Source organism: Dermacentor silvarum, chromosome 4 (genome assembly GCF_013339745.2).
Source record: "Dermacentor silvarum isolate Dsil-2018 chromosome 4, BIME_Dsil_1.4, whole genome shotgun sequence".
In the NCBI taxonomy this organism is placed as follows: domain Eukaryota; kingdom Metazoa; phylum Arthropoda; class Arachnida; order Ixodida; family Ixodidae; genus Dermacentor; species Dermacentor silvarum.
The window spans coordinates 62,333,464-62,355,315 of NC_051157.2; the positions used below are offsets into that span (position 1 = coordinate 62,333,464).

General features: G+C 52.1%; 1 protein-coding gene across 1 annotated transcript in view; it reads right to left on the reverse strand.

Moving 5' to 3' along the window:
- Nucleotides 1-18,306: 18,306 nt before the first annotated feature.
- LOC119450127 (LIM/homeobox protein Lhx1) overlaps nt 18,307-21,852 on the reverse strand; it is a 95,474-nt gene continuing 91,928 nt past the window's right edge. The window contains exons 4-6 of the mRNA XM_037713493.2: nt 20,854-21,145; nt 19,686-19,811; nt 18,307-19,489 (exon numbers count right to left, since the gene is read on the reverse strand). Of these exons, the coding sequence (XP_037569421.1) occupies nt 19,024-19,489; nt 19,686-19,811; nt 20,854-21,145 (884 nt within the window). The 3' untranslated portion in view covers nt 18,307-19,023. The remainder of the gene's footprint in view (nt 19,490-19,685; nt 19,812-20,853; nt 21,146-21,852) is intronic.

Here is a 21,852-nt window from a genome sequence, read left to right on the forward strand (position 1 = left end):
GCCTTCGCGTTTGCATGAACGAATGCGGTAGCAAAGGTGCGCCCCTGCTATAGAAAATGGAGCGGCGATTCGAAATCTCTTTCACGGTGATGGAGCCAGAGGCCATTCATGGAAGTTATTTCCTGCTCCGAACGTCGAGTCATTAAACTTGTGCGCAGGATATCGATATAAGAGGGCAGCGCGTTGTCGGTAAAGTCGGTATACACGATATTTCAGCGCCAAGATAGCGCTGAATTACACAAGGGTGAGAGAACCGGAAGACGCTTTGCCATGGCGTTCGTTATGTGTCAATTTTTAACAGCGGAGCTGTTTAAGCTCTTGGTTGCGCCGCGTAGTGCGAACAAAAACTGCTCCGGGCGATGACGTCACTGCGCGGCGCTTAGCAACCACCTCGCGGAGCGGCATGTGCTTCACCTCCTCTCCGTGCCGTGCACATGTTGCCTTGACGTGGGACGTTAAGGAGAGGGAAGGAGAGCATACGCGCGGCGCGCGCGATGCTTGGGAGAGAGAAAGCAAAAAAAAAAATGTAGCAGCACCAAAGAGGCAACGCGCAGAGCTGCTGCCGACGCCGTCCGCGTTTCCCCGTTTCCCCGCGGTCGCGCCGAACATGCCTGGTGTCCGTGACTGCAGCAGGCGCCTCTGGCGGCGGCTCGGCAGGTTTCAAACAGCCACGCCCCGGCAAGTGTGGAGGCGCAGCTTGGCCGTGACGTCACCGGGGAGATAAAGCTCGGAGCCGCCGCGACGGTGGCAGAACTCTCGTTGACTCGGTGGCGAGTACATATAGCCTTGACATGGGACGACCACAGAAGATCCGGACACCCGAAGAAGAAGCCGCTCATCTTGAAGCGCGTCGCGCGGCCAAGCGAGAATCTGCGCGTCGGCGGCGAGCCGATTCGGAATACCGTGCTTAGCAGCACTTAACATTTCCTAGCAAAACTTGCCAAGTCTAGTAAAACCTGGAAGAAGCTTGGTCGATTACCAGCTCCGCTGTTTACTCCAGCCTTGCACCACTAGCGCAAGCTGGCCACAATATTTATATATATATATATGCATCCGTGAACAGGACAGATGTTCGCGCGTTCAGGTGTCAAGGGTGAGATCTGTTCGGAAGTGGAGCCAACAATGCCTTGTCACATAAGAACAATTTGATAAAATGCTCGTAAACGTGCCGTTTCATTACTCGGGCCTTATCTCTCAAGACTGCAGGTACAGTCTACAATGCGAGGAAGACGGACAGGAGTTGACGCATACAGCGTCTACTTCCTGTCCGCCTTGTCTTCCTCGCACTGTACCTTTATAGTCGTGAACCACCAACAAGCCAAACTTTCAACCCTGTTGAAACTCATTCATTTCTGTTAAGGTTCTCTTTGGACTCAGTACCTCCGCACTTTCGATGAAAAGAAATTCGGGTGCAAATCGAAACACACCTCTTCGAAGAAATCGCCTAAAAAGGTTTGACATCTGGCATATCCGATAGCACTATGTCACTGCAAAGCCCTTATTTTAATTTTCCCCCCGAGGAGAAATTTGTTGAGAATAAACATGAACGAGGTATAACGCAGACGCAGTCACGTGCGAGCGACTGAGTGACGGCTTCAAATTAGATCGGACGCAGGCCATTTTCGCCAATCGCTCTCGCCGCGCGTGAAGCCAATAACAGGACGTATAATTGAGTTGGGGAACCGGGTCGCGCACGTGCTTTCACGGCATCTCCCATCGCTCCGAGAAACGCGCTCGTACCCGACTGACGATCGAAAACTCATTTCGCGTTTCATAATTGAAGGTTTTCCCCGACACTTCGCCATCCGCAACGGCGGAAAGCAAAAGCACTCATATATAGTCGAGCCAAAGGAAAGGACGGAGAGACATCGGTGGGACGCTTTCTAAACGTCACGTTCCCGCAGGACGTGCTGCGCCCACTATACTACTGCGCATTCCCGGTGGTGCAGCGTATTGCCAGCAGCGTTGTTGCCGTAAGAGGGTCATTAGAGCAGTTTTTGCCCCCCCCCCCCCCCCCCCTCCACCATCGGACAGGTTAGTTTTGCCACGACTGAGTCCTCGCAATCATGGACGGTTCCGGTGAGAGAGAATAGCAAGAACACAAGAAGGACAGACCGAAAGAGATCCCCCGCGCGTTCTGGTCCCGACAGCTGCAGCATCGCGGCAAGCAATCACGCAAACCTGGCCGCGTATATAAGGGAGGCAAGCAGTAGCAAGAGCGTCAGAGAGCTTCGCCTCGGAGGCTGCGCGGTATAGCGCAAGCCGTATAGCTTGGCTGGCTGGCCGGCGTCCAATGGAGGCGCGGCAAGTGGCAATCAGTCGCCGAGTGACCAGGGCCTCGCCTGGAGCGACCGCAGATTAACTGGGCCTCTATCTTATTTCACGTGCGAGCGAGCCCCACGGCGGACGGTGGAACGGGCGAGAGAGGGAGCGCAGGCGGCCGCCGCTTGATTGGATTGGCTGCCGAGACCGCGGAACGCCAATCAAACGCCGCTAATTAAAGTTCAGTCGCGGGAAAAGGAAGCACAACAAAAGAAAGCGGCAGCGCAATGCAGCGCCGCCGCTGCCGAGGAAGGGGAAGAAAACGAGCTCGTCGGGGCGCGAGCAAATTGGACTGGGAACTTTTTTGGACGGACCGGGGAATTGCATCGCAGATTGGACTCGCTGCCTCCCCCGCGCACTCCCCTGCACCCCTTCTCCCCCTCTCTCTCTTACCAGCCGCCATTTCCTGCGCCCTTGCGAAGTCCCCCACATAGTCCCTCTTTCCTCAACCCTTCTCTCATCTCTACCCTTCTAGAAGGGTAGAGTGTCCCCTCTACCCTTCTCTCAGCGCCTGTGATGTGTTGCCTGGCTATTTGTGTGTTTGTTTCTTTCGAGGGTATTCCCTGTACCTATACCCTCGTTCACTTGGTTCTGAACCGCACGTGCTAGCTCATCCCTTCCTTCCTTTCCCCTATACAACCTGCGTCTTTTCTCATCAACACTTGCCCCCCTCTTCTCCAAAGCTGTACACCTTTCTCAAACTGAGCTTCCTGCTTTTCCCTGGCCATTTCGTTTTATCCTAGCGAAAGCAACCTCATTAGTACAGCTTCCCGCACGCCAGTGTTGGTTAGTATAGAACACCGAGAGAGGCGTGGAATGGTTTACGGCTGTCGTGAATGAGAAGGGGCAATATACTTATGACGTTATCCTGAATCTGTCTACATATGGGGTTCAAATTAGTAAAATGAATATAGTGACAGTCATCTACTCATTTACTTCAAGTGCATCGCGAACCACGTAAGGATGTATCGGTTTTCTGACAGGAGAACAGCGCTGATCAAGTATGCACCAAAAATGTCAAACGGCTCGTTTGAAATTTGGTGATTTGGAGTTACGTAACACGTTGGGCGCGCAAATTACTCGTTAAAAATCAGCTAAAGTTTCCCGTCTCTGCCACATTGCTTCAACGCAAGCGCATTTCTCGCAATTTCCCCAATTCTCGAGAGTGAAAGAAATAACGAGCGCAGGAGGGGGCGAACCAACGGGACACATCGCAGATGACGAGGCTGGTAGGAGAAAAGCCGAAGCGAACAGGACAGAACAGAAACAAGAACGAGAAATAGAACCACGCGCTCCTCCTCTCCGGCCGTTTCGTCATCACACGCGGCAGCGCTAACAGTTTCCAGCCTACCTCATTACCGGACGGCGCGCGAGCGCAGAAGAGTCCGATAATTGCTCTCTTTGTTAGCGCTCGAGATCTCGCGAGAGCGAAATCTACAAAGCAACTACTAGAGAGCGAGAGAGAGAGAAAGGTGAGGAGGTGGTGGACGGGAATGAATGTGATGGTGGTGTGATGGGAAAGATGCAGAACTACGAGGAAAAGAGGCAAACTTCGTGCGCCGTGGTTTTTGGCGCCCAGGACACGCTGCCTGCGCCTGGGCGTGCCCGGAGCGGGACGGCGCTGTTTTGTGGCCCGCAGATAGGCGAGTGGAAGAGATCGTCGTGAAAGCGGGCGGGCGTTCACGGTCCGATCGGAAGCGTCCGCGCGCGCGCGCGCGCGCTGGCGTGTACGCTCGCGGTGCTTCGAGAAGGGGGGAGAGGCAGAGCGGCAGCCCCCGCGGCGGCGGCGCCGAACGGAATCATCCGGATTAAGCGGAGCAGGCCCCCGCGGCGGCGAAGGGACGACGAGAGAGGCATTCCAGTGCGTCCTTCTATTTCACGTCTGAGCGACCGACCAAAGACGCGCCCGCACCCGCTGATTGGATTCCTGGCGCGGCAACACCGTCAGCAGAGCGCGCCCGCCGTTTTCCGCGAGAGGGCCCATTCTTCTCTCGTCGCGCGCGGCGCTAATTAAACAGCTTGCGCACACCCGCCCCCACGTCCTCGCCTCCCCCTTCTCTCCTTTGCTCCGCTTCACACGCTGCCCCCTACCGTGGTCCGTGCTCTCAGCGCTGATGCCGCCGTTCCCGGCGCTATTACAACTACGCGCGGATCGTCCTCGAAAAATCAACACCGTGAACGGACGGTTGGTGCCCGTGCAGGCAAGCGATGCCAGCGGTTGTGCCTTCGCTCTTCGACGCGGCCGAAAGTCCTCCTGTGGACGAATTTCGTGTGTCTGGTGTCGGGATGGCGTGCGGAGAAGCCTGCTTGCTGCAGAAGACGCCCGCAATACTGCTAGAAGCGTGTCGCCTTCGCGGTATTCCAGCAAGTATCACTGCATTACGAATGTGCTCGTCCAGGGAATCCAGCTTTTCCCCGCGGTTGAGTACGCCGCGCGTCGCCAGTCTCGCGCCTTAACGAAGTCCACGCGTCACTTTCACTTGCGGCGGCGTGTTCGCGGAAAAGGACGCGAAATAGAATGGCAGAGGAGAGGGGCGCGGGTGTGTACGGGATGGAGAGTCGGTGAAGGAGGCTGCGAGAAGTGTTGTTGCTGCCCGTAGCACCCGCAGAATCGCGGGAAGCGGCAGCTCGACGCTGGCGCCGGGCCTCGTTCCAACGACAAGCGACGATTTATGGGCGCGATACATATTAATTTGGCCGCTCCGGCGGATATATGAGCTCTCGCGACCAGGATTACAGCTCTCGCGGAGAGATTGGTATTGCTCTCTCAGACCGGGGATTTGGAGGGGGTGAGTAAAAAGAGGGCCACGCTGGGGCGTGGGCGAGGGAGGCTTCCTGGGCGGGCGGTGGCCGCGGATAAGTGCCAGCAGCATTGCGGCGGCTCCTGCGTTTGCTCGGCTTCACGCGCCGGCGTCGAGTGGCAGCGGTGACCGTAATTTATTGCGGCCCCCCAAGCTGTTAGCGCCGAGGACGATCGGCCTCACCTTACCGGCCTGCCGGCGCTACTCGCGGTGCGAGGCACGAGGCGGTCGGCGCCCAGCTAACGAACCCGTTCTTCCCGCGACCACTTTTGCGCCAAAGGTATTATTGCCCACCGCTGCGTCTCTTTCGGGAATCGCCGGCTTCCTGAGTGAGCGGATCGCTGACTCACTCGGTCATTCCGGAGGCAGTAGCGAGCGCCAGTAAAGGGATGCGCCGGAAACTCTAGCGAGAGGCTATATAAGGAGCGGGCCTCATGCAGAGGCAAACTCCCCAGATGAAATGGGGGCCTGCCTGTTTACTGCTGACGCCCCGAAACCGCGCGCGAATCGCTCAAGTAATTGCCTGCGTGGTGTATTGGATGCCTGCGACAGGATGTTGCGTCGTCTAGGCCTGGCTGCGGGAGGATATAATATGCGACTCGTTTCCAAAGGTGGTATAAAATGGCAATCCGACGAAATGAGGTCTGTAGTCGCAAGCGTGAGCCGCGGTTGCAAAAATATTGCAAGCGATGGCTTCGATAGTTTGAAGAAACTTGATGACGAAGCACTGTCCATTGCGAGTAGCACCACTTAAAAACACTAAAGTACTAGCTTTCTTATTATGCGGTCAACATTTTTTTGTTGTCTTGCAGGCTTGTCGGGTAATGCTGACGAAGCAAGCACTCCTCAGTCCCGTATACACCAGTCTTTTATACAGAAGAGTCTCATATATGCGGCCCAGGATCTACATTTGTGTTGACTTGTGCTGACGGGACAAACACAATAATGGCTGTCGTTGGTAGTGAGAATTTGTACCACGCGTTCGCAGGAGCATTCAGCTTGATCTTAAAGGAAACAGCTTTCAAATGATCATCGTTGTCGGGAGAGACCTGTCACGAGAGAGAGAAAAAGAGATTGTGGTTGTGAAGAGGAAGAGGCGCTATTTTCTGCAGCTCTTTAGGGAGCACGACTAAGCGCCTTACGTGACTACTGGCTTTCGCACCGCGTGGCATTCGTGACACATATACCTTCCCCCATGGGTGACAACACTCGTAAACTTGTCTGCACACCCGATGAACATTAAAATATAGCCAATATGAATGCCTTCTATTTTCGAGGTGATACGGCAAGAAATATGCAAAAGGCCCAGCTAACGCAGAAATCCTGAAATGCAAGACGGGCCTCACTGACCTCATGAAATCGCTGCGCAATGGATTTGAAGTCCTTGATCTGCGTGTCCATTCAAATAGAAGAACGATTACTGGGACTGAGTTTGTCAAAGGAACATTTTATCTTTTTTTTTTCAACCAAACCGGGACAGCATTGCTCGACACATGCAGGCGCTTAGCGAACGAGTCAGCCGGTGAAATCATGCGCGCACGCCGCAGCTACGTCAACCGAGAGCTCGCGGTCATACAGCACTGTGTAAGCAAAACGAGTAGTGCAGTGTCATTCTTGTATTATTGCGATAGCAATTATATGGACACTTCAACCGGATTTCTGCTGTCGCCGTCGTCGTCGCCGTCGCCGTGAGGTTCCCTATAGATAAAATCTTCGCCGCGCGCCGTATGCCCGAGCGGCAGCGTGCGGGGACGCGCGCTATCACGGAGAGCGAACGCACTCAATCACCCACGCGCAAGCAAGGAAGCGGGAAGCCAGCGCCGGAGGGAGCGCAGGGGGTGGGAGGGGGGGGGGGGGCGCACTTCTACTCTGCCAACAACCGCGCTCGTCGCTCGCTCGCACCGTCGCTTATCTCCACACGGCTCTGACCTTTATGCGCCGTGCATTCGCCGCTCAGTTTCCGTTGAAGCGATAGACCGCACGTACCTTCGCCCGCTGCACGGCGTATGCGCTCGCTGCCAGCGTTTTAACAGTCGTTGTCTGCAGTCATTCAGTGTGATCTATTCATGTTTGTTTGTGCGCGCTCACACCACGCTTGTTCATTCAGTTAGTAATAGTCGGGCCATATTTTCCAACGCACGCCACACGTGCAATGCTGCCCAGATCGGCAGTGCAGCACTACAGGTGTGTCCCTTCGCACGCGCTGCCCACGGGATGCGCTTCTCATCAACACCACCGTTTCACACGCGCCTTCTCGTGGTCATCGAGTCTCTCTTCATGTCGGTCTACTTACGCCGCAGCACACCTGCTTACTTAATCAGCTCATGTTTACTACAATTCATATTGCTACCAAAGCCGCTCACCTTACTTCGTATGACATTGCTGTGTTGCTATCGCATTCATTGCTTCGCCCTTAGGGCGAAACTGTGACATTTTTTTTGTGGACTACAGGAATTAATGAGACTTTATAGACAGTTTTAATGTATGAATGTATGTGCGCGTCTGTGGATGCATCTGCCGTTTGTGTGTTTGTGTGATCCCTGAGTCTACGTATCATATTTTCCCCCCCAACATCTGGAGTAGCAAGCCAGGCTTTCAGCCTGGCAAACATGACTAGTTTTTGAGTAAAAACAGCATCTCTTTATCTGCTTTTCGGCCTTACAATCATCTAAAGATATCCTAGAAGCTGTGCAATTGCAGAAGTTTCGTAACAGGAACTTATACAATGAAGAAACCTTCAAAAAGAACGTGCGGGGAACGCGGAGGTTCATAATCTTCAATGCGGTTTTCGAACCGCGCGCTCCTGAATAGTCAGGATCAAAGAGTGCCGGCGTATAGGTCTATGAAGCACGAAATAAGGAAAAGAAATGTCAAAAGTGCGAGCAACACGCTTGGAAGTCATTCCTTATCGGCAAAAATTGGAAGGACCCGGACACACAGATCTATGATAAGTGCAATGGTCGCGGCCCGGCTTTCAGAGGCTTGCGTGTGGCGCACAGAAAGCTCCTTAACTTCACTTCAACATTCCGGCATGGCTTTAGCATTGCCGTCGGCGCAGGAAGTCTGAACACCGCCTCCGTGCGCACATTATCCTGTTCAAAGCGGACACAAGGGGTACGCCGGAGGCCATCGAGCACCGTCATCAGGAATATTCTCGTCGCTCCATCGCTGTCATGGGGTGCTTCAAGAAGCATCTCTCCTCGCTCCCTCCATCCACAGGCTGAGCGCACTGCAAGCACTCGTTAGCGCGCGAGTGAGCAACAGCAGGCAGGCGAACGGGACGGAGGTACCGCAATTAGGCTATCAGGGTGCAAGCATCTCCGGCCACCCTCGACAAGGTATACACACAACACAGGAAGCGACGCGACTCGCATACTGATGACGGCAGTCGGCCGGTGAAGTGCTGCCGCCGATAAGCCCTCGCAGAGGTCCTCACATCGCGAAGAGCCAGACGAGAACTGAGTAAAACAAAGAAAAGAGTAGGGGAATGAGAGAGAGAGGCTCCGGAGCGACAAGGTGCGCTGTTTCTTTTGCTCGGGATGCGGCTGCACTGGCGACGGCAACGTGCGGAGATGCCCGTCGCTTTTTGCCATCGCGGCGGAGCTGTATGCGAGTCATATAGAAGTATGTAGCATCGCGGTGGGCCGGCGGCTTGCCCGTGCCCGGCCGTGCCTGCCTGTGTCTTTTGCCGTGGCCTCCCGTAATGCACTCCTTGCGAAGTACGGGACGGAATAAAAGAGAGAGAGAGAGAGAGGAAAGAAAAAGGGCCGGAGGCGCGTTGTGAGTGTTAGGGGGAGAGAGAGACGCCTGGCAGGAGCATATAGACGCTCTTGTTTGAGCTCCCATAATGGATTCCATTAGAAGCCTTTCCGGTCCGCGCTGCCTGCCTGCTGCTACACGCGAGGCAACTTAAAGGAAAATGAAAATGGACCAAAACAAGGCGGGCAAGAAGGCGACGCGTACTACTACTACTATACCAGGCCCTCACGGCTCGCCCTCCCCCAGCCCCCTCTTCGCCTTCTCCTAATGTATAAAGAGATATACAGGCGGCGGCGGTGGCGGCCGACGCTATACCTTTCAAGTTAATGGGTGCGCGCGCGTGTGTGCCGCGGTGTCCCGCTAAGGGCGCGAGCGAGGACAACTTCCTCCCCGCGCGGCGCGATGCCTTCGCCGCTGCTTCGGGCGCAGGAAACAAAGCTTTCAGCGGCTGCTGCCGGCATTTTCTGGGACCCACACGAAGCACGCCCATTGCGCGTACTGCTCTTTGGCGCCGCCGTGGCTCTCAGCCATTTCCCTTCGTGTCTCCAGGCTCCTTTCGGATCCCGAGGCCTGACCGATGAGCGCGCTCTTCTCAGCTGGACTGACTGTAGGGAAAGAAGAACTCGCGTGGCGTCGTTGCTGTCGTCATCCCCGGCTTCGTTTCCTTTCCCCTTCTTCGCCGTATACGCGCGGCGTGTAGAAAGGCTGATGTCGGAGGAAGCGCGGCTCCCGTGTTGAGTGCCCTCGCTTCCTTTCGCTTACGATTTTCCCGGCGATGCGGTACCGCCAGAGTGCGTGCGCAACCAGCGTCGCCATCCTTCATCTCGCTGCTCAGGAACTGATAGAGCGGAGCAGTAATGCTATGAGAATCAAATTCTTGGAATTGGGCGTCGGAGGTTCTATGAAGGCGAAATGACCAATTCCGCCAAACGCATGCAAGTGCCATGGTGGCTACTCAGATGTAGCTAAATCACTTCGAACGGAACGTCGAGGGGGAAAAAAAATCGCTTCTTAAAGGGTTGTTCCTGTCAGTATTCGCATGCCTCACAGCAAAGAGCCGCCATTCCGCAGGTATATCTTGCAGTGGCAAGGCAGAAATTTTATTTCGGGGAAGGGGGGCTGGGAAAACCGTATCATCATCACCATCATCAATCTGTATTTATGTCCACTGCAAGACGAAGGCCTCTCCCTGCGATCTCCAATTACCCCTGTCTTGCGCTAGCTGATTCCAATTTGCGCCTGCGAATTTCCTAACTTCATCACCCCACCTAGTTTTCTGCCGTCCTCGACTGCGCTTCCCTTTTCTTAGTATCCATTCTGTAACTCTAATGGTCCACCGGTTGGAAGGCCGCATACTATAACACAGAAATTTCTAGGGGGGAATCGCGTGCCCGGTGCGCCACTGATGTCTTGTAGACTTTTACTCGATTCTAGTTCGTTTCTTTGTGATCGTGTCGTGTGCGTCAAAGTTTTTTTCCTTTCTTTTTTTTACTTTTTTTTTAATAAAGGCACCCTTCTCGGCCGGTATTTTGTAGCGATGCCTTTCCGATGCTAATGCCTTTGCGCGCTTAGTCAGTGGTCAGAGCGACGTTACGCTCACGTTATCAACGGGATCAGCCAGCCGTGAGCGGTGGATGATAAAACTATCATAGAATAAAGCATAACGCATGGCTACAAAGTACCAGCCCTAATGTCGCTCCCGCCATCATGTTAGGTTCCGCTGCCTGCCAGGCACTGCGGCTCAAGCGCTATGTGGCTTTGCCAGGCCTGATATGTACGATTTCTTTCTAACTTTGTGGAATAAATTCTTCTTCTTCTTCTACTACTTCTTCTTCTTCTGCTTCTTCTTCTTCTTCTTCTTCTTCTTCTTATTATTATTATTATTATTATTATTATTATTATTATTATTATTATTATCACCATCATCATCCCCGTGTAAAGTGGGCTGTGGACACAATTTTCCCCGTTTCTCGGTACTACAAGCCTATTAACACTCTGCTCTGACAGTTTTCTCCGGTAAGTATATCTAATAACAACGCAAAAACCCACTGCTTGCAAGCCGCTTACGATGACGTGCGTACAGAGTTGGCGACCAGAGCCTCAATGGAACAGGATAAGTTCATTCATCAAAAGTGGAGACCTGCGCACACCTCACATTACTCTCATTGATGTCCTAATGCCACTGCTAATAGCGCGCGGAACTATTTTTTTCTAACAGCATGAAATTAAGCGCTGACATAGAAATTTAGAAAGTGATTTGACGAACTAATGCTTCGACATTTCAGGTCACAACAAGTCATACAATCTAGCAAATCAATTATGTGCGTTAAAGAACACCCAAGTGCAAACTTGCAGGTAATAATAATAATATGGTGTGGGATTAACATCCCGCAATTCATGGGTATGGTCGGCGCTGCAGTAAATATATTCCAATTAATCTCGACCATCCTGGATTGTAACAATTCTTGTGATTTGCTATCAGTGTTGCCCATGGTCTCTGGATAACGCGACGAACTAGCGTGCGCTATCACTGGGATCAGCCACACGGCGAGGTGGCTGGGTGATGTGAAATGAACAGAACAAGGTGAAAAAAAAAAAAAAACTCCTTACAAAATACGGCCCCTTGGGTTCTTTAATCCAGTAGTCAAATATCAATTACACGGGCATTATTGCATACCACGCTCATTGGAATGTGGCTGGCTGTCATGCCAAGCAAACGAACCCGCTATGTCCTGTCCAGTTACAAAGCGCAACAGGCACTCATGGTGTGACCGCACAACAGCAAAAACGGCCACGAAGGCTGTTATGGATCATTTACCGAACATTGGCCTCAACATAAGGCCTTAAGCAAACCACTGTTACGTGATAATTGCGCATAGACATCCTTTTGTCCTTTCCACATAATCTTCAATCATTCATGTTTGTCCTTATTCCCGTGCAGAGCAGCAGGCCAGGAACTACTGGCTCAGACCGACCTCTTTGTCTTCCCTCTAATAACTTTTCTATCCCTATCTAACCAACTGAGGCAAGTCAAACCACAAGTCCTGGGACTGGATTGACAAAGCACTTTGTTCTTAAGCGTCGTCTGCCACTAGCTGGCCGCCTTCAGTAACAGTATGTCGGACATCCCAATCGGTTGGCATTTACTCTTACCGGGGGTTCTATAGCGCTAAATTTTTTGTGAACGCGGGCCTTGGTCTTACTGTTCGTAATACTAGTCGTTCTGGCCGTCGTAGCTTAAAGCCAAACACACGCAACAACGACTAGTCTGAAAGCACACGCTTATGATTTCAATCAGCTGCATTCAGAAGAACACCGGACGGAGGAGGTCCCTATCATTTTTTTTTCTTTTTCGCTGCGTTCGTTCCGTTCCCGCTCGTCGACACACATCGCAGCAAAACCCCGCGCGCACCCTCACTGCCTATTCGCGCAGCGGGATACACGCCGCGTGTACGAGGAGCAACGCTGTCACACTGCAACCCGCAGCAACGGACGTGGCTCCCTCCGCGATGGCCAGTTCTGATTGCAGCTCGGGAGACCTTCGCTTCGAGCAGCCACCGACGGGGCTGACGGCGACAAGCTGCTCACGGGGGGGTGGGGGGCACATGAAAGGCACAGCAATAGGAGAGGAGGTCACGCAAGGATGGCCGAAAGGCGGCGATTCCGTGCGACTGCAGGAGCAGAGAGCCGCGGGGGAAGGGAGCGCTTCATCTGCAATGGCCGATAGTGTCGGGCTGGCTTTCAGTTTCCCCAATCACGTCAGATGTCCGCTTATGTGGAATCGAGCTGCTTTGGTAGTCGGCACGCGTGTTTCGCTTCGTTAGGGCGCACTCGCTCAATTCGCCCCCCCCCCCCCCCCCCGCCCCCCTTCAGACCTCTCTTTCCACTTATACGACTATACCGCGAAGACCCTTCTGGGCATGGGAACCCGAGTAATCGCGACTGCGAAATACGTTTCAGGCAAGAACATCAGTGTATGTATACCCCGTTGAATATCTCCGTAACGCGCGACGGAGAGGGGGGGGGGGGGGGTAGCTTTTTCGTTATTCTTGTTTTCTTCCCTATTCTGCGGCCGCTGAAGCAGTTACTGCCGCTTATTTCGTGCCGCGCGCGCGTAGAGCCCGATACATTGCCTTCAGTGGAGGTCTCTCGGCGGGAAGCGGTTGCGCGTTTCGGAGAACGAATTGTACAGGCTGTGTACGTACGTCCCGCCGTTGCCGCGACGCCACTCTCCGCGCTGGCTGAATTTTAGATTAGCGTTAATGGCTCCTTTTCGTGCCGTTCCTGCGACGAGTGCAGATGGCGCCGATCGCCAAGTGCTAATGCGTTTGCGTATTTTTTTTTTTTCGCTTTCTTCTCAGCGTCCTAATAATAAAAAAAAGAGATGGGTCGGTTACATCGTAGCAAATATATGCATTACACCTTATCGGATGCAAATAACCGGGTGGCTCGGTTCCAGTTCAATGCGAGTTTAAATGGGAGAGCACCACTTATGCGGGCGCGAGTTTCGGTGACTGTTTTCGCGTGAGCAGCTACTAAAAGCCACAGAAAGCGGCAACAACCTTGGCGAGATTATTTGTGCTTTTTCTTTAGGGGCCAAGCTGGTACGGCGCAAAAGGCCCTTCCACATAGTTTTCAGGATATCATTAGGCACTCGCAAAGTGCATCCATACCAGCTCACCGTAGTGCACCTACGCCCAATAAATCTGTTGGTTTGGGTAGGGTTAGTTCTGCAGTTTGGAAACTTAACTGTTGTAATCTGGCGTAGTCCGACGCAGACGAGTTTGTATTTGTAGTTCCTGATTTAAGGCCGATACGAACGGCGAGGACACAAAAAGACATCACGAAGGACGAACGCTGAACTTAACGAAGTTTTATTGAAAAAAAATAGCAGTTATACGCGTATATGGCACACACTAAGCCGCTATTAATACATCACGAAATAAGACAGATTCTGGCCGATCAGTTTAGAGCGCGTTATGTGTGCGCGTGCTCATATATGCGTTTCACGACAATATAATTTCGTAGAAGGCGAGCACTCTGACCCGTGTGATTATTTCTCTGTCCGCGATGAACGTGGTGCCCTCAATCATGAGCCAACCACCAGCTTGCCTAATTTTCAAATCTTGTCTATTCGTAGTCATTATTGTATAAACCAGGTGCATAGAACATTCATAAATTGCCACATGTTCCGTGAAGCAATTTAGATGATTAGGCGAATATGCATTTCGATTTTTCCTGCAAATAATGTCCACCTCTATAAGCGATGTTTGGAAATTCGGTAGAGCTTAAAATAAGAACGGCTACCTATATATTTGCGTTACGAACACTGCAGGATGAACTCGTGGGTGTACTCGCAATTTAGGCTCCTGTGTATAAACACGCATGCTATATCATATATAGTATAACAAGGCACAAGTTGAACATAACTGAGAACATCGCAGTCGACTACATAATCGGAATACACGGCTACAGTCTTGATCTAGTTTCTGTAGCTCTGTCCGTAATCTCGTTTCCTCCAGATGAACAGTTATACAGTGGCTGCATGTGAAACGGCAGCTGGAGCTCATAAGTGGCATCTCACGCAATCAGAGCTTTCTTTTTTTTACATCGCAGAGAGAAACTAAAGGTGTTTTTAATGTACTACTGTGTGTAACGGTGCACTGCGCAGCCCAGTGCAACGGTGCACGTATATAACACAAAAATACATTTTTGTGTTTTTTATTTAAAAAACAAGCCCTCCAAAGTCGAAAGCAACTATGGTAGAATAGCGTACTGTCTTTGTATCTCGATACTTCCCTTTTCTGTCACCATTGCGAGTCCAGTGCGGTGAAAGTACTTTAACGCCCGCGATTAACGGAGAGCATAGTTGACTTTATTTGGAGGCACGGCCAAGGATATGTTAGTTGACATGGACCATAACTAACGTTGACGCCGCTGTTTGTCTTGTTTTGCATTGCCTCCTTGGTGAACTTGTCAACATGACCAAATACTGCGGTACTGAGAATGGTACCGAAAGGTGGCGTGGAATTCGCCTTTGAAGATGCATCAGAGGCATCGCTATGTTACACAGACGCAGCATTGATATGGGCAGCAATTCATTCGCAGCCATAATCACTTGAGTGCAGCTGTAGACATTGTGTAGCCATAGCTTAACCTTCCTCAAAGCAAATGATGATCTTGCATACGAAATTATGCAGATCCCACTTAGTGTGGGAATCCATGTCACGCGAAGCATTTTGCAGGTATACCTGGTTATGGCATCGACCCTGCGGCGGCGCGCCTCGACTGGCTCTTTGACTCTCCCGATGACTTCGAGCAGGCGCTCATTGTGGAGTAGTTCGGACATGCTGAGGGTCAGAAAGAACGTTGGCTTGCCTAGCTGCTCGATCATTGCGAACACGTTGCCCTTCCTCTGCGCGAAGTAGTACCCCGCTAGTACGCCATCCTCGAGCTGCTCAAGTAAACCTCTGAGGAAGGCAATGTCCGAGTTGACGCATTTCTCGACGAAGCTGCAGTCTTATTCCAAGAGCTTCTTTGTGAGCGTCAGGAGCCGGTTGGCGTTCAAGGCGTGGGAAACTTGCTTTTGAATCGCTTGTTCGTGCGGAGGCAACCACCACCCGGTGTTCCGCAGCCGACATACCCGGATCTTCGTACGCGCGCCAGCTGGCTAGGCGCAGGTAGTACAGGGGAATCAGAGGCGAGAGTCGGACGACGGAGATCGAATTACTTAACATGCCGCGACCACGGCGGCAACGCGAACATGAGCATACACACAGCAGCTCCAGTTGGTAGCCGCCATCAGCCCCGCCGGCGTAGTAGGCTATATACATAGATAGATTGATAGATATACACACTCAAAGTGTCAGAAGTTCGCAAAGAAAGCTTCGCATTAAAACATTACCATTAATAATAGGGCATGATGCAAAACGGCAAGCCAGCACCTAATGTAACGCTGCGCCGTTAGTACTGTCATAGCGACTATATTGACGACTCACCCAAAGTCGCCTGAAAAAACGAATGTGTTTTTACTCTTCTACCAGCTGCGCACGGTCCTAATAGAGAAGTAATATTCGGTGTTCACGTTTGTGCACCAAGTGAGCTAGTGGAACATTGCGCACATCTGCTTCACTCTACAGGGCAAGGCAGCCGCGGTAGTTTCTCGGTCGTCGGTTATCCGCTATTGAAAAAGAAGCACTCAGTTCACTTCAACGAAAATGTATACGCGTTAACGAATGACCACTCTTTCTTTTTTCTTCAATTTTTTTTTCTTTTTCAGGCACTCCAAAGACCATCACAACAGAAACTGCTGACAGCTTCCTCACTTACGCGAATCCACGCTGCACAGAAAAGAGAGGCCGAGAAATCTTCCGAACGGGACTAATGCACCGACCATACACATCTGGCTGTTAGCTTCGCGCGCCACTCTTCGGCGTGCTTTGGGGAATCCATTTCCGATCTCTCTCATTCACGCGCTCCCGACGAGGCGCAGAGTGCCACCACGCCTTGCAGAGTGCTATATAACGCAGGTATTCGTTGTGCCACAGTCGACCCCCGCACTCCAGTGGTTCCCGGCGCCGCGGCCCGGTTTTAAGTGACCGTCGCAGCCGCCGAAGTGCCGCGACAGTTCCACAGGAGGATTAGTCGTCGCCGGGCAAACTTGTAATGACGCAAAAAAAAAAAGAGTAGGAAGAGAAGTAAAGATAAATCTAAAGGCGAACAGTGTATACGTTCCCAATACGGACTCTGAGAGAGGAAGGACTTCGAATGGGAAAATGGGATCTTGACAGAGGGGAAGACAGAAAATGGAAGGAGGAATAAGTGTGTCTCTGGACGACAACCCCCTCCCGCTGTCTGCCTCTCCCTACGTGATGAAAGGAGCATTCGAGAGGGAAAAAAAAGGGGGAGGGGTGAAACGGGAGAAGGGCAGGCCGGGCGCACGAATGCGTACACACACACACGCAGGAACGGCAGCCATAGGGACGTCGTCGCGCTTGCTTTTATCGAGCACCAGCAAGCAGCGACAGAAGCAAGAAGAGAGAGAGCGCGAGCGCGCCACAGCGAAAAGAGATGCTTTCCTTTTCGGAGCACTTAATGCGGCGGCGCTCTGTTGCGCCGGCCGCCGCCCAGAGCGCGCGCTCGCGCGCGAGCCCTAATGGAGGCAACGGCGGCTCTTCCGGCGAGGTACCCGCGGGGAGAGGCTAAAAAGCCTTTTAAGTCCACTAAAAACCATCGTCGAGTTGTTTGTTCCAGAGAAGGCGAGCCTGCCGCGTGCTCACTCCACCCACCACCCACCCTCTCTCCCTCCCCTATCTCGCTTTTCCTCGCGCGCACCAGCAATATAGCGCCGATGGTGGCGGGACGCAGCAGCGGGCATGCACTGCCACCGACGACCGAATTGAGAGCACCACCCGCAAAAACACGCGAAACGAATGGGACGTGGCTCAGAGAGACACAAGAGATGGAGAGACAGAGAGTAAAGAAACGGCGTGCTTTGCTTTCGATCCCCGGCTGATTTCCTTTCCTCTCTTTCTGTTTCCTTTTTTGCCTTTCTTGATCTTTCTCCTGGATGTTCCCGAGTGCGCGGCGTCGTGCCACTTAGGTAAATAAGGGAGAGTAGGGAAGTGCGCACGGAACGGCCGGCTAATGGACGGGCGCTCAGAAGCGTTCTCGGAGCGGGCGCGCGCGCCAGGGCGCAAATGGAAGGATCGGTTGCCTTGGGATTTGCACGACCGCGAGCGCACGAGCTCTTTCTCTCGATCGCCACCGCCCCGCCGGACCTTTTATTTCCCTACACCCCCCACTCATCTTGGTCTTTTATATCTTCACAGCAACGTGCATGCAGCCTATCTCACTCGCACCCCTCTTCAGCATCCCCTCTCTCTCTCTCTCTCTTTTTCTCTCATCTCACCTCTTTTGCAGCTATGTTTTATCAAAATACGCTTCCCTGTCCGCTTCTCCCTTCTTTCTCCCGGTTAGCGCAGTTCAGAACACCGTCAAGGGAAGCCAATCCCGTACTTGTAATATGGCCGCAAGAACCACTTTTCTTCCAAGGCCTGAAATAATGTCTTGAAAATTTTTACTTTATTGCCTTCATTTCTTTTACCATTTATTCTTCTTACTGCTCGGGTATATCGTTAAGCCGTTAACCTCTTGACTCTGCCAGTAACTGCATCTGCCCTCAGCCGACAGGCACGGAGCATGCGCACTATGATTATTCGCTCTTCGCCGCCCCCTCGGAAGGCCATCTCGAAGGCAGTTTTGTGGAGGTTACTTGACAGACTAATCTTGTGCTTCCAAGGGATTTCTATTTTGATGCCAGCTTAACACATGAACGAGATTGCACGACTAAGGACAGAGCTAAAAGAAAGTGTAAGCCTACTATGCAACAAATAATTCAGCAGAGAGGAACTGACCAGTTCACGTTGGAAGAACTGCAGACGACCTCACGTCCCACGGAGGAGAAGACGCACTAATTCTCTTTTCAGTCCGGAGTCCACCAGTCCTTAGCTTGGCTTCATCCGCTGTCCTGGCAAGCTTAAGTTGACGAAACGCAACGATGATGCCCCAATGACGGGGGACGGTTTGGTCCGGCACCGTGTCGCAGTTGCAGGGGAGACCCCGCCGAGATTACGACGGGAAACAAGAGGAGGAGCATCACATGGCACATTGTGTCATATGGGTCCCACAGGCACAACCCATGTCACCCCGAGTCAATTGTAGACACGCGCGCACACACACACTTCAGCCCAGTCGCACTTCAGTGAAGTCTTACGCATTCGTCCAGGTTATACCCAATGTCACGGAGTTAAACCTTTTTCACGGCTTTCCGCGACGACGCTGCTTTCTTTGTTCTCCTGGTCACACGCAGGTCTTCGTATATTTACCGGTCAGAAAGAAGAAGCGGTTTTCTTTGGGTGAGCCCGATGGTCAGCGCAACGCTTCGTTGTCCCGACGTCCATTCGCGCCCCCCTAAGCCGCACTCCGCGCGAACGTAAGGCTATGGTGACAAAGTGTGCGCGCGCACGCGTGGCCTCAGCGTATAGTCCAGGCCAGGAAAGGCGCATTAGCTCAGGTCTTGCTTGCAGGCGAGGGCGGCGGGTCCGGCGTGGTGCCGACCGCGGCCGCCTTTGTCCCTGGGTCACTTGCCGTCGCTCATCATGGAGTCGGGGCTGCCGTAGCCGCTGGACGCGTCGTCCTGTACGGGCATACTGTCTAACGTGTGTCGCTTGAGCCGCTGGAGGCTATTGCTGTTGCCGTTGTTAGCATTGGGGCCGCCGGCGCTGCCGGGAGGCGTACCGATGGGCGGGCGACCGACGCTGTTCGTTGTCGTCGTGCCGGTTGCTGGGCCGCTGTTGCTATTACTGCCCTGGTTGCTCGCCTGGTGGTTGCCAATGCTACCATTGCCTCCGCCTCCTCCTCCTCCTCCGCCGCCGCCGCCGCCTGCACCGGGTGTCGAGGCGTTGTTGGCGTTTTGTTGCTGCTGCTGCTGGTTGCTTGGGTTGTGGCCCGGGAACGGCACGTTCTGGAACGACAGCCGCTCCTCGTAGTCGTACTCGCACAGGATCTTGTTGTCAAACAGGTAGAAGCGGTCGCCCACGCAGAACCTGCACAGAGAAAAAGTAGGATGTAAAGGCAAAGCTAACACAAATAGCTACTCATTTTCTTTTATGTGAACTGGCGAAGAGGCGACATTCAGACAAGTCGCTCTTACGCTATAGTGTTCGTTTCCCCTCGCTTCTATGGCGTTTTAGTTGCTTCGTGTACGCGATGCCACCCGAGTCTCCAACTGTGAAAACGCACCTGTGATTGCAGTGCTGACAGGCGAAACACTCCAGATGATATACGTTTCCGCGGGCCCTCATGACCATTTCGAAGGCCGGTATTGTTTTGTTGCACGCCGAGCAGAGACCAGTAGTGCCGAAGAGCCTGCAAAGAAGACAGAATGCGCTATTTTAACGACACGCGGACGGTAATTTAAAGCAATTTACAACAAAGTCACTGCCTTGACGCGAATTCATATGGATGCATTATTAACGCTGCGTATACCTTCGGAAAATAGAATTATATTCCTAGTCGTGTCGAAATTATTTGTTTATTATTCTTGCTTAAACCACATCACGTTTCTGAGATGGCACTTGCTTACATTTTTTTACCAACTTTTGGCGTGTTTTAAGGTTATTAGCGATATTCGCAAGCCGCATTTAAGCATTGAAGCAGCATTGATTAAGTTTAACGACTCAAACCAACATCGACACTATGAGAGAGGAAATAGTTGAGGGCACCGGATCATTTATGGCCGTCTGAGATTCTTTCACCTGGACCCAAACATCGATATAGGAGCGTTTATGCATTCAGCCTACATCAAGATAATGAATCCATGCCTTACATACTAGTCAGCAAAACGCCATTGCCAATAAGGAGTACGACACAATAGTTTATCCTCGTCAATTAAAAAGACAGATAGAAACATAGAAAGCTTCAAGAGTCGAAAATATAATGACATTACTTCTTTAAGCCATTTTAAGGGCGGTAGCACTTGATCCTTGGTACACGCTCTGGATATAGCTTGCGTTATGCAATAATTTTGTTTGTGCCCTTAGCGCGCTCAATAAATGTTTTACGCAAGTACATAATATTTTGTTTTTCTTATATTTTCATATGTTATATATGTTTACATTTATACGTTTACAACTTCACAACATTTGCCTTTAGAGGATTGCGATTCGCTATACTAGCAATGTGAGTCTTGAAGACGACTGCTTCTCGTGGCGGAATCGATCACTTTATATTTAAGTAAGCGCTTTTCTCCTCGCTTACATTCATCCGTTTAAAGTACTTCCTTGCCATCGAAGGAGGATACGTGGCAGCGGCACATTGGGAGGTGACGCTTAAAATACACGCTTTCTTACGTGATCAGCGCGCCGCCGCGATCAGATATCAAAGTAAAACGTGCCAGCCTCTCCCTCACCTGAGGTAGTCCCTCTTGCAGAGTATGAGGTTTGCCTTGGTGAAAAGGGTGGAGCCGACCTCTCCGAGGCGGCAGTCGCAGCACGCGCACTTGAGGCAGTCCTCGTGCCACAGCTGGTCCAGCGCCTTGAGCAGGAACCGCTCGCGTATGGGCTTCTGGCAGCCCGCGCACTCGGGACCCGGTAGAAGACCGGCCATGCCCAGAGCACCAAGCCCGTTGCCGCCTGGTGTCATGCTCAGGGTACCTGCCTGGACTACGCGCCTCCCGGGGCCGGACTTCATGTCCATTGAATCTGCGATAGTGAGAAAGAGGAGTACAATGTTGCATATTGTTAAGTGTAGCTGATGCCGAAGCTTATTGAAAATTTATTTACACCGAAGCCAACGGAGGCCAAGATGGCGTCACACTATATCAAGCGGGAACACGTCGTCTTCCTCCTCTTCAGTGCAGCCACACTGCGGCGGCTGTTCCGTATCATCATCCCCAGCAGTAGAAGCACCGTCCCGGTGCTTAAGCTACACATCCGCGGTGAGAAGGTTTGCTCCGTAATATGAACGCTCCGTAATATGAACGTTTCGTAAGCAGCACTCATATAGTCGTCTGCACGTATGTAGCACTGCCTTGAAATCTGGTTTCCCCGCATTAACATACCCTGTGAGGAGAAACCCGCTTCAGGAATTTCTTGTTTTTTTTACAGGCGTCATCCGGTACAATGGAAGCATTTGTGCGGGCGTGTAAGTGAGAAAGTTATAATGGAAACGGTAAACGTCATTGCAAACTAAAGAAAGTAGACACAATATAAACACATTAGCCTTGATCAGAAAACAGTCCTTTCAATTCTCAAATTGGTGTTCCCCCGACTCCGCTACCTGCACACCACGAACCTACCTGCAACACAGCATGAGGTCCGCACACTGCACTCAGAAACCCCATTGTTTAGAGAGGCCGGTATGCGACCAAGTGGCGCGGCAAATGGAATACATCGAAGGGAAATGCGGA